Source organism: Cuculus canorus, chromosome 3, assembly GCF_017976375.1.
Source record: "Cuculus canorus isolate bCucCan1 chromosome 3, bCucCan1.pri, whole genome shotgun sequence".
NCBI lineage: Eukaryota > Metazoa > Chordata > Aves > Cuculiformes > Cuculidae > Cuculus > Cuculus canorus.
In genome coordinates, this window is record NC_071403.1 from 44,360,972 (window position 1) to 44,374,181 (window position 13,210).

At 36.9% G+C, this 13,210-nt stretch overlaps 1 protein-coding gene across 1 annotated transcript in view; it reads right to left on the bottom strand.

Annotated features, from left to right (window-relative positions):
• MAP3K5 (mitogen-activated protein kinase kinase kinase 5) overlaps positions 1 to 13,210 on the bottom strand; it is a 106,749-nt gene that overhangs the window by 16,861 nt on the left and 76,678 nt on the right. The window contains exons 14-21 of the mRNA XM_054061142.1: positions 11,896 to 11,977; positions 9,777 to 9,910; positions 5,032 to 5,159; positions 4,092 to 4,228; positions 3,404 to 3,509; positions 2,386 to 2,543; positions 1,728 to 1,905; positions 905 to 925 (exon numbers count right to left, since the gene is read on the bottom strand). Of these exons, the coding sequence (XP_053917117.1) occupies positions 905 to 925; positions 1,728 to 1,905; positions 2,386 to 2,543; positions 3,404 to 3,509; positions 4,092 to 4,228; positions 5,032 to 5,159; positions 9,777 to 9,910; positions 11,896 to 11,977 (944 nt within the window). The remainder of the gene's footprint in view (positions 1 to 904; positions 926 to 1,727; positions 1,906 to 2,385; positions 2,544 to 3,403; positions 3,510 to 4,091; positions 4,229 to 5,031; positions 5,160 to 9,776; positions 9,911 to 11,895; positions 11,978 to 13,210) is intronic.

Below are 13,210 nucleotides of genomic sequence, written 5' to 3' on the forward strand. Positions count from 1 at the left end.
TTGCAAGATATGGAAATGCTGGGCTTTATGCAAGTTCACTTACAGAACTTCTGTTTACTACTAGAGTGAACATGCATTTCATATCATCAGTATGCACTTTCAACAGTAATGAAATGTTTTTGCAGGGTAAGTCATCCAAGCATCTTCCAAGATCTTAATTTTATACGTGTACATCAATATATATTTATATATTTAATACATATAAGTATATTACTGTAACACATTAGATATATTTATTAACTAAACTTGTACAAAGTAATCTGATAAAAGTCTTTGGTTAACAATAAACATGTATGTTCAGTCAGAACTTTGATTTTTAAATCCAGAGCACACATTACTGCTGCAAGAAACTATTCATACCTATTTCACATGTGCACATTCCAAAATTGACTTTAATAGCAACTCAGCACAATGGCAATTATATTTCAGGCGCCCCCCCTTGCAACTCTTCCTAGTTAACTTCTTGAAACAGATGAGTATCCTATACCCAGGCCCGAACAGGTATCTCAAATGCATCCTACTTTTTTAAATTATAGAATTTAGCCTAATTAAAATCTATGTTAACTTTATCCACAAACCTTAGTTGTATAGCTACAATACTATAAAACAACCATCTGGTTTCTTGTTCAAATTTCCACTAAATGGCCTTGTAACAGCAACATAGCCCTTCAAGCCTGTACTACCTATCTGCCTAGACAATGAAGCTGTAGTCTGTCAGGATTACGAATAGTAGTTTTAATTGAAAAAAAAAACCCTAGAGGTTCCTAACAGAGAAAGGTCATTTATTTTCATAATTGTGACCACTTTTCTTTGCAACATTTTCGTGTGACAAATTATACACCAGAGTAACTGCTAACAGTATCTACACAGTTATGTTTTGATAGATAAGTATGTTAAAACTCACCATTTGTGTTAGCTGAAAGAACTGTGGGAGAAAAGCAAAGAAAAAAGAAAGTTAAGTGTGCTGAAACAGTAACTGAGAAAACAAGCATAGTCTAAAGGATAACTCACTTCCCATTTCTATGGGCGATCTGGATGCTCCTCTGAATACAGTATCTAAAAGTATAATTTATTGTGATTTAAAGTTAATTTTAACCTGCAGGGTGGAAACCACATTAAAAGCGCTCATCCAATGACATCTTCTTCACCTGGTATTTTTATTTCTTTTAAGTATCATGCTAAAAATATACAGAAGATATTCTATATGTGTGCATATATACATACGAAAATACGCCATTCATACTCTGAAGACTCCTTACTTACTTTCCATAATTTAGAACACTACAGGAAATGAGCATATGAAACAAAAATAATGCAGTATATGCACATTTGCTATGGGACAAAGAGTACTTGGCTCATGTAGAAAACTCCCCTGAGGCTCAACAGCATGTTCTAACACTACACAAAAGTGTACTCTATGGAAACATTCTTCAAATTAAAACATATGCAAATTAAAAAAGAAATAAACCCCACAAAAGCTGCACAAAGTCAGAAATGGACTTTTAGAAACCTTATTAGAAGTACTTATATAAATCACCTCTGTGACAACACAACAGAATTCTGCTCCAACAGTGTTTCTGCAGCAAGCTGCTAGAAGAGAAGGTTATAACTTTACGTTCACCTGCAATGGAGATCTGCTGTGTTCATCTTAAAGACTAAATCAGCAGTTTCAGGAAACAGCATCATCATCAAGAGAAAAACTCCAGATGAAGTTTAGCAATGCTTACCTGAGAGCTTTGATGGGGACTTTCTTTTTTTGCTCGAAACCTTCAAGAATTCATCTACAAGTAGCTCATGAGCAAAAGCTCGTTTATCAGGATCTGGTTCAAAGCATCGCAATATAAAAGCCTTGGCTTCTGCAGACATGGACTCAGGAATCTCTGGGTGTATTTTAAACATTCCCACCTAAGGAAAATAAAGGAAAAAAACAATGGTCTACACTGTTCTTTTCCCAAACACTACATAGCATCAACAAAGTGTTTAGACAGTACAAGCAGTATATTGCTCTCAACTTTTGATACAATCTTTCTCTAACTAGTTTATTAATTCAAGGAAAAAAAAACTATTACAAAATGTATAAATAATTATATTTAAAAAAACACAACTGCAAATAGAGGCTCTCAAAAAGCAGAAAACTGCTTCCTTTCTCAGTGTTTTTTTAAACACCCAGCCTGCTGAATAGCTGCTATTGCTTCATTCCTCTCTTCAAAACTACGTATCACTCCCACTCAGTTGAATCAGCTTATTCTTCCTAACATCCTCACTAACGAAGCATCTCCTTTATCTTCTTTTCCTGCCGTCTGTAATTCTAGCTTCTCCAAAACAATCATAAGATTTCCTGTGTTTACAAATACTGGTCTGATTTCTACAAGGAAGACATCTGACCTTAAACATAGCCGCTTGTGGTTCTCCCAGTTCATAAAATGGGGGCTTCCCTGTAGCCATCTCAATGATTGTGCATCCCAAAGACCAGATGTCTGCCGCCTTGCCATAGCCACGTGGTCCTTTGTCTATGATTTCTGGTGCCATATACTGAAGGGTACCTGTTTAAAAAAAAAAAATACTGATTTTTTTACTTAGGTGAACAAATGATGCAAACAGAGAGCTAAAGCAGAAGAGCAACAAAATCCCTGAGGAGTAAGCAATGCATTCTACATAAAATTCAAAATACTACTTGTGCTAAAAGCATCTGATGACATCTACTGATCTGATGATATTGCATTTCAAAGTCAATGACAATTATCAGAAGGTTCAATGAGCTTTGGATCAGACATAATTTTCATTTACTGTACGACAGATTAAAATTAAAAGAAGCTCAGTCTGAATTGCATTCAGAAAGGAAAAGGAAGTGAAAGCTAAAATCTGAACCAAAACCAGAAGGTGATTTGAACATTTTTTTTCTGAAGTAACAGTATCAACCTGACACGTTATTCTGATTCTGTTCCATTTAAATCAGAAATGGATGAGCACAGGATTGAATGAAAAGAAGTCACTTCTCATTTTGCATAGTTATTTAATGCACTGACACTGCGTGATTTAATAACAAAATCAAATTATCAATCAGAATGAGGATCAAATTAATGACAGGCAGATCAGCAGTTCTGGAAATGAAGCCAGGATGTCCAATCCAGTCATGAAAGGAAAAAACCAAAAGTTGGCCTCCAACCAGCAAGATGAAAAAGCGAAGTACACAGAACTCTCGCGTCTCAAGTGCAACTTCCATAACAGCATTGTCTGAGCAGTGCATTCAAGTATAGAGTATATCTTAGGATTAAGTACACAAAAGCAATTATTCTTGCATCAGTTTTTTATATTCATTTGAAGTCAATGAAAGCTGAGCAGCTGTGGATTCTGATCCTACACACAAGTTCAAGTGAGGAAGGAGTCTCCTCTGGGAACATACCAGTGAAAGTTTCAGTACATGGATTGATTCCTGCAAGTCTCTTTGAAGTTCCAAAGTCCGAAATCTTTAACACTCCACTGTATGTGTTGATAAGCACGTTATCACCCTGAGGAACAGAACATTCAGAGCCATTATTTTTGTCTGCTGACTCATCATCTAAGACTTCTGGCATAGTCTTTTCTACAATGCACTCTTCAGTAAGTAAAAATTACCTCCTAAGGCTCTTAAGGGGGGGAGATGAGAGAGGAATCTATAGTGTTCCCGCCTTACATAATCCCAATAGCAGAAACTTCATCACAAAGTGAACTTCATTACAGGAATACTACACGAATTCAGTTAAAGACATTGAGAGAGATGAAAGGGCTTTTTTAGTCAAGACACCTTTTTCATCTGCAATGTCCTTCAAAAAGAACCTGCTAATATCCCATCCACAATCTTCTTCACTTCTAATAAGCTTTTATGAAAGTTTGATCATTGAAAATAGAAATAGAAATATCTACTTTATCACATCTTAAGTGGCTATATAGCAATTCTTCTAGAATAAAAAACCCAAACACTTTGTTACGTAGCAGAGAGGGTATGTGAAAATAAAGAACTTACGGGGAAAAAAGCTTTTAAATTACAAGACAAGTAAACGGCTGTTCAGTTATATAACACTACCAAGCTTAATTGTTCCGCAAATTCCTACCTTTATGTCTCGATGCACTATTTGATTATCATGGAGGTATTTTAATCCTTCAAGGATCTGCTTGGTGTAAAAGCCAATTGTCTGCTCATTATTTTTCAATGGTCCCCATTTTGATCGTAGAAGAGCAGAAAGGCTGCCTATAAATTTGGGGAATAAAAAAGTGAGTAAAAATCTAATTAAATTCTGTCTTCTCCCTCAAAGGAAAAGAAAAGTAACAACAAATATCAATCCCAAACCAAGTATGGGCACCTCTCCTATAACCAAAGGCCTCTCTAGAAGAATGCTTACTTGCATCATCACAGGCTAGAGTAATTAAAAAGAGTCCCAGCATCTCCACTGTCCTCAGCTGCAGCAGAGAAGCATATGCTTCCTCAAGCAGGCAGATTAGAATCTATTTAATAAATGTGCTCATGTCTCTTCTTTGCCTGGAGAGAAGATGCCCCAGAGGAAAGTTATAAAAGAGTGAAAGAGGGTGGATATACACATGCATATCTTCGTTCCTACACCAATTCCACAGTTTCTTGAAAAGCTAAGTTCAAGATGTGGGATTTTTGTTGCGTCTGACTGCTGTGAGTTGTTTGGTCTCAAACAGAAGCAACAATCAGCAATTGCCATTCTCTTGTCTTAGGTTCCTGAGGAAGACTAGCTACGGGCTTTCTAACAGGATAACCACAGATGATCTCTGCTTTGTAGGTGAAAGAAGCTCGCCTGGCACAGCAATGATCTCAGCTTTATCTGTAACACATCCTATCTAAATACTGAACAAGAGGATTCAAGCACTTGGAAAACAGTTTGCCCCATTAATTTACAACATGTATATTAAAGAATATTGCATTTGCATGAAATATACATTGTTGCAGTGTTATAAGTTTTATAGTTTTAAAATGTTAAAAACCAAACAAACCAACCAACCATCAAACCAGTCTCTCACACAACTTACCACCCGGCACCTGTTCCATGAATATCTTAATGAAGCCATTCTCACTAAGAGAACCTAAATACTGGACAATGTTCTTATGTTTGAGATGCTTATGCAAAGCTATTTCTTCATGGAGAGGTTGGGAGTACCTGGAAAGAAAAAAAAGCAGTTTATTCAATCTTGAACTTCACCTTCTGTAGCAGCTGATGTTCTATTTTGGGTCCCATGAAACATGTTTACATTGAAAATGACTACATATTAGATGCATTTAACAACAGGGGTTGTTACCACCACATACTAACAAATAATGTAATCTTATGTAAACACACATAACATATATAATATTGTGTACACATACACACACAAAATGTTATAAGTGTACATAGGCAGACTGAGCAAAATACAATTTGTGGAAAAAGAACTCCTCCTAACTCAAAGAGAATAAACAGTTGGGCAAGTGGTTGGATTCTGAAAAGTCAACTAGTAAACCAGAAAATTAGTGTATAATTAAAATCACTTCAATAATGAAAAAAAATCACCAGTGAAGTTTAATTAATTAAAGTAGGAGTCTTATCTGAAAGCAAGAGAGGTTAGCTATCAGCCTAAAAGAAGAGGTATAGTTTAACGGGGAGATATTCAGAAGAACTGATCAAAACAATTTCATCAAATGCAATTCAGTCCACGGTAAAACATTTTTCAGAGATGTAAACTTTTCAGCAGTCTTTTTGCCAAGGTGGTTTCAGGAGTCCAGATCCTTTTCCAGTGTGGAATACCAGTAGAATTCAGAGCTGATGTGCTCTCTGGGCCAGCCCTCAGCTTTATTCCTAAACACGGGTGAGTTGCACACACCCTAGGAGGTCAGCTGCCAGATTCTGTGTACTTTCTGGCAAAAAATAGACAATATGCTGAGAGTCTGGTGGCTATTTGCACTAACATCTGCAGTCATACTTTCAGGGTAGCTGAAACAGATGAAGGACACGGATCTCCTTCCTTCAGTCCAGATATGAGAAGGAGGTTTGGAGTTTGAACAAGTTGAGGACATATTCAGATGCTTATACTGAGGAAGTAGTAAACACAACTGCAAACTCAACCTTGCAGTTATTTGCAATCAAAAGGAACAGTTTCAATGCCATCTTTACCTTCAGCATGTTGTTCTCAGCAAAGACCTCACATCAACACTAGTACATTCTCATCCCTGAGGAACAGGCAGAAAGCTTTTATTTTATTTATGTATCGGGAAGAGGGGTAGCTTTTAGTTGCTTCAAGTCCAGGAATTACATCACCCTGGAGCCAGCAGAGTGCCAGTGCCAGGAATGCTATCAAAGCAGGAATGCAATCGAAGTTGTAGGGGAAAAGTGCCAGTGAGCTCCATTCCTTTTTGGTGGCAGGTATTTATCAGCTCATCCTAACAACAGCATCAAGTAGCAAGTGGAGGCTTAGGTCTTAAAAGCGGAGGGAAATGAAAAGAAAAAAGAAAGTGGGCATCTGAAAATCCCTCTGGAAAACAACTGTTGCAGTAAACAAGGAAAATATTTGGTTAATGAAAAGTGTGATTATGCAACTCTGAGTCTATTTACCAAAAACTAACTTGAGTTTTGGCTTGTCTCACCACACCTGACTATGAAGATTCTGACTATGCTGTTAGTCATTCAGAAATGCAAACCCAACAGAGATTATATTCCTGCGTTCCACTAATGGGATATTCATTCAAAGCAGCCACAGCAAGGCAATTATAATTCTTGTGCCTGCACTTCTAAACAGCAAAGTTAATTGAGTCTTGAGCAGCTAAAATAATTTAGCAAATAGTAAAGCCATAAGAAAATTCTCCAGTAGGATGACGCATTTATTATCTTACAACTTAGTCACTAGAACACTTTAAATGGCACCAAGAAAGACAAATTCTACATCCTAGAAAGCTCATCATCTACCCAACATGATTTTACTTTAACTTGGAAAGTTGATATGGCCACCGGTACTATTTTGTAGTGCTGGAAATGCATTTGAGGGCAATAGCATTGCAGGAATATCTCCTTTTCTTTCAGAATGTGTCTCTATAGTCTAACATTTCCTGACAGTTAAGTAAATTATTCAGTAGCTTATAATTAACATACAGCGGTAGTGAAGATTCACTGCTTTTGAACAGAAATAACTGCATTCCTGTTCATGCTCTGACTCGGAACCTAATTATTTCTTACAAATCCTAAAGATGGCCATTTTTACTTTGAAAATACTAAGAATTCACTTTCTTTCCATAGATTTCTTTCCAAGTGCTAAAAGATCAATTTATAATTAATGAGAAAGAAATTAATAATTTTTTCTTACTTTGCCATTAGAAGAATAGTACTTGAAATTTGTCCTGCAAACCTGAAAATACTTGTGAAAGCCTATATGAAAGACTAACAGCTTCTTAATTATCTCTTTTCTGGTATGCTTTACACATTGAACCTGAAATCGTTCTGACTGACAAGTCTTTAGAAGTGTGTATTGGAGAAGAAAAATCTGGATTTTTTTTCATTAGTTACTGCTTTAATTCAGGCTAATATTTGTTTTCTATTAACCACAGTTGTTATAAACAAAAAATTTCTTCTTAGCACATACAAAACTTGCAGCTCTATTTTGAGTCACGAGATTGTTTTACGTAATTAGGCCATACTGTCTGAGAAATTACAACACACCTTTAAGTTCAATTTACAGTAACAATATAGAGGATGGAAGGATTCCCCTTTCCATAACCTGAATTCTAGTATCTTTAAAATACTACGAGCATGGAAAAATTATTACATCACACACATGTCCACACTGAATACCCAATATATACATGGATTAAGAAAGATTTAGGAGGATTCATTTTGTAAATATCAAAGAAAAGAACAACTAAATGAGAAGAGAATAACTCAATGAAGGCCCACAAGAGAGACCCATGAAAAAGAAACTGAGTGGGCACATCAACTGGCATTATTGACCTTCTAGTCTATAAATTGCACAAAGAAAACTTTATAAGAGTTATCACACAGTGTCCCGTTAACACCTACGCTCCAATACAATTTAAATAACAGTACTTGATATTGGATAGGTTGGTAGAGCATAGTGCTTCTTTTCCACAAATGGCGTTTTTACCTCCAGGAACATATATTCTAGATAAAAGTGAGAAGAATAACAGCCATTGTGGTGGGTTAGAAAAGCCTCTTGTATCTAGTGTTTTGAACATTAACGCTCTCTTTAAGGCAACTGTTGTGTAGGGACAAGTAAAACCATCTTCTTTCCTGATATATCTATATCAATATGTAGATTGGATACTGCACAGAGAACAATACTGTTATTTTCTCCTACAGAGGAAATGCAGTATGTCACAATATGGGAAATCCTGCTGAAGGACAAGCTATCTATTAGATCATAGCAGTAAACCAAAAAAGCCAAATGAGCAAGAGACGACAAGAAACTTGGGAATATGGATTTCACTCCTGACAAATGATAGACAAAACTTCACCAGTTGGTACACTCGGTATTTTACCTCCATCCATTTAGTATGCAATGCCTCCTGCCACCAAAAAGTGCTTTGTTTTATCAGAAGAGTTTCCTTCATAAAAATTACTTCTTATACCATTAGGAAAGGAGGGATTTATCTTTCTGTTACCAACCAGCACAATGACTTTATTTCCTATTTTTCATAGCTTTCCTGAACATAAGCTGGAGCCAGCAGTCTTTGATAAGAGACACTGTCTGAGAGACATTTTAAAGATCCAGGCACTCACGTCACCTGTTAAGCAGCAGCTTGTACAACATTTGACTATAAAAAACAACAGCTAATGTATAATTTAAGAATAAGAACAACTTGACAGTTTAACAGTCAGTTGCATTTGAAAATTCTTATCACTAGACTTGCTATCACTTTTATCACAGTACTTGTGGACAGCTATGTATTCAAATTAGGATGCACGGCAAGCCTCCAGATACACAAGTACAAAGGACACCAAGAGTGTGGTCTTTACACAGCAACCTTTATAAATAAGAGAACACAACACATATATCATAGAATCACGAGGTTGGAAAAGACCTTAGAGATCACCAACTCCAACTGTACCTGTCTACTACTAAATAATGTCCCCCAAGCACCTCATCTACCCACCTTTTAAACATCTCCAGGGATGGTGACTCAACCACCTCCCTGGACAGCCTGTTCCAGTGCTTGATAACCCTTTCTGTGAAGAAATTTTTCCTAATATCCAATCTAAACGTCCCTTGATGCAGCTTGAGGCCATAAAGAGACTCTATTAAAAAAATGTGGGAAAAGAGCTCATTCCACGTGATTTATTCTAATCTTAAGGGGCTTCATAATAAGTTAAGCACAAACAGGAAAGGAAAATGTTCTTACCAATAGATTCAGAATTGTAAAGGACTCCATAAATAATGAATTTCAATGGTTCTTTTATAAAGACATGGCTGAGCATGTCTAAGTAGACAGGACTTATCACAGGGTGTTTGAGTGAGATTCTGTACTTCAGCAATATCGCTTTTGCAAAGTAGCAGTATTATAAACTACCAGTACCAAAACCAGTAAACACTTAAATTCCCAGTTGTGATCATAATCTATTCTGTAACTTAGAAACATCTAGTTACAATGACAGGGAACACCATTATATACCACAGACAGGTAATTTATTGGCAGCTTTGTAGAAGAGGTAGTCCTCGATCAGTAATCTGATTGATCCCATTAATGATGGAATTCTGGAATGCACAAAATCTGGAATCAGCCACAGTTACTATACCTGCTGTCTCTCTCTGGGATTTCTTTAATAGCAATTCTGACTTGATTGCTCAGATCTCGTCCTGCATAAACAATGCCATAAGTTCCTTTTCCCAGAATGACTCGCTCGCCGTTTTCATCATATTCATAATCATACTGAAAAGCGAACAATAACATGAAATGAAACAGAGGGATAAGATTAATTCCACCTGACACCGTGCTCATAACTAAGGCATCTAGGACAACAGTTGCTTCCTGCAGACCACGGAGAAGAACAACACTTCAAGACGACAATTTGAATACCATGCAGACATGTCTATATTTCTTCATTGACTGCACAAGAAAAAGCATCGGCTTCTGAGGTATCGATTTCAGGTAAGTGCATAAAGCCAAGATGTTCATCCAGTTATAATTGTATGTCTAAGCCAACAGCATCTGCAATTGTGCTGGCAAGTGCTGTAAAAATAAGAGAAGACGACAGAGGGCACTGTGTGCCAAACTGAGAACTTCGGCTCACACATGGACACAGTAAGCAAGGCAGAACACGTTTAATTTATTCCAGATGCTCTCCTGACCTGACCACATCTTCCAAAAACAGAACAACCTCAATCTTGCCAGTGCCAGGTCACCCAGCAGAGCGTGCCAATGGTGGTTAGTCCGGATTGCAGTGTATTAAGTGTAGTTTCAGCTGAATCTGAATTTCAAAGAGTTTAAGGCCAGTCCAGAAGCAGTCATTACATAGATTATTTGGTCTGTCCTCTTGCGTAACATAGATAGGTAATTTCACATGCTCACTCCCATGAGCGAGCCCAGTCACTAGATAGAAAAGTATTTTTTCTTTTCCTCCTAAAGGAAATAATAAAATAAAGGCTGCAATCTTTAATAAAGAAAAGAATCCACTACTTTTTTTTACTACTTTGCTTCCACAATTATTTACTTTCATAGTGAGATCATCCCTCTTAATTCAAATTTCTTTGGTGTCACTGTATTTCATTACATTTTTCTTCAATAGATTAAAGGGACCATCAGCACATAGTAATTTTCCCTGTAAAAATACTTACCCACTGTAATAAAGTCACCCACTGTAATAAAGTCACCCACTGCTTTTCTTTTTGCTAACAAACAAATTGGGCACCCGAAGGTTCTCATTATGGGGTATTTTTCTATCTCACAAGTCATTTTAGTGGTTTCTTTTCGTCTCATCTCCAGTTTCACATGTATTATAAAATGCCAACATCAAAACTGGGACAGAGGGTTGGCTGTATTTATTAACTAGTATTGACCCCCTCAGTTAGTTCTCAATTTCTCTAAAACTTTGGGACACAAGATTTTCATGTGATACAACGTGGTCTTAGATATTCCGCCCTGTTCCCTGGCACCTAAAAGAAAGCCTGAACACCCTCAGTACTGCATTGCAACCAACGGCCCTGTTCTCACTTTTCAGTTATGCATAAGCTCAGAGAAAAACCCAAGATGAGAATACCACGGGTAATGGCATGCCCAGGCAAGCTATAACAGAGCTAACAGGAGTGGTAACAGAAGTAGGGCACCCTAAGCTTCAGTATCAGTTGGTGGACTAAGGGTATAAGCAGACTCCTCGCAGCAACAATATCATCATGTCATTTGAGTTTGCTGCTCGTCGCTGTGCTGACCTACTGATAGCAACTAGCAAGGGCAAGCCTTGCCACAACTCTACCCTTACTTGTTGCGCAGATGATCTGCCAGTAACGGAAGTGTACATTATTCCAGCGATGCATGAAACAGACAACAAACAGCCTTTAAAATTTAAAAAGATGTTAATGCTGCCTGACTACCACTACATTCTGAAGTAACTGTTACAAGAATGGCTCTATAATAAGCACGACTGAAGAATTCCAGAGTTGAGTATCTTCTCAAACCAGTATGCTAACTGAAATACAAGAGAATTAGCTATGCTGGTTATAGAAGCTCCATGAGGACCATCAAAAAGAAATATTCCTTTATAAACAGTAGAGGATAAAATTTTGTAAACAATAAATTGTCTAACTTCTTCCAGAGAAGGGATGAGTAACTTACTCCCTTCAGTGAAATGCTACACTAGAATTCCCAAATTCTTAGTATGCTGGGGTGGGGGTTGGGGCTGGGGCAGGAAGTAAATATACCTCTAGAGAGTCTCCATCACATTCCCCTTCTTCTGTAGTCTTCCCTATTTCTTCAGTGATACTGTTCACCATGTCAAAAAACCTGTTAAAGAAGGAAAAAAAATACATGCTGGAGACAGCGTGGAGTTAAAGAGAATGCTTCTCTCTGAATTAATGAATGATACAAAAGAGGACATTAATATACTAAGTATAAACCCAGTGTAAAAGTTTGTTGTCAAAAAGAAAAAAGTATTTTTATTTACATGGAGAATTAACAGTCAAAATATGCAGTTTTCCTACTTCTTTTACATACTCCTTTTGTATGTGCAAGTCATCTGTGACATCCATTGTTAATGGAATTCATATTTCAAAATCTATGTATCAGGTGAAAATCTATCCTACATCACCATTTCTTTATGCCGAAAGAAAGCACTAAAGCATCATGAAAAGTACCTATAAGTCTTGCCTACACTTTGAGGAGGTTTTGCAGTGCAGAAAGGCTATTTTCAAGTTTCTGCTTGAATGAAAAACAGGTTTAATTTATAATTTCTCATGGGAAAAAAAAAACTTATGACTTCTACCTCTTGGAAAGAATGGAAATGCAAATATCATGTCATGCTAAGATATTGCTTACTTGTCTTATAAGTGCTCAAATGCAAAGGGGAATGAATGTAGTAAAAAAAACTATATGAACTAGAATAATGAGAGGACGAGCTAGGAACTGGGCTCAGAGGTGGCCACAGCCATTAATATGGAGTACCACTGCAATTTTTAATAAAATTTCAGCCTTTTTTAACACAAAGACATGAAGTTTCCTCTGTGAATGTCTTCTGGATCAGCTTAAGACCACAGCCCACAAGCTTATGGAGCAGAAACACAGCTCTGAGACAACTCTAATTTTGTGCAATGAACCCTTGGCAAACTTCGCGTAGAGATACTGGTACAATCTTACTTATGTAAATGTGGTGCTAATATAAAGGAAATCAAGTGTGCTTCTTCATTATTGTACATAAAATTCTAGTTAAAGTAAAAGAGAAATCTTGACTAGATCTTGTTGTTACCCTAAACGTTCCCACTTCAGAAAGTCCATTTTAAGTTCAGAATGCTTTCTTGGATTGGGGACAACAAACACTTGTAGTAAGCCTTAACTTGGTAAATATTTGAAAAATAATGCCACAAAGCATTAAAAAAATAGAAAATTAAATTCATAATCATATTTGTTTCTAACGTGTGTCTGAGCTTGCTCTTTGACCTTTCAACCCTCATACCTCTCCACGGTACCGCAGCACTACGCTGTTGCATGAAAGATGGTGATTAATGAGGATGCTTAGACCAA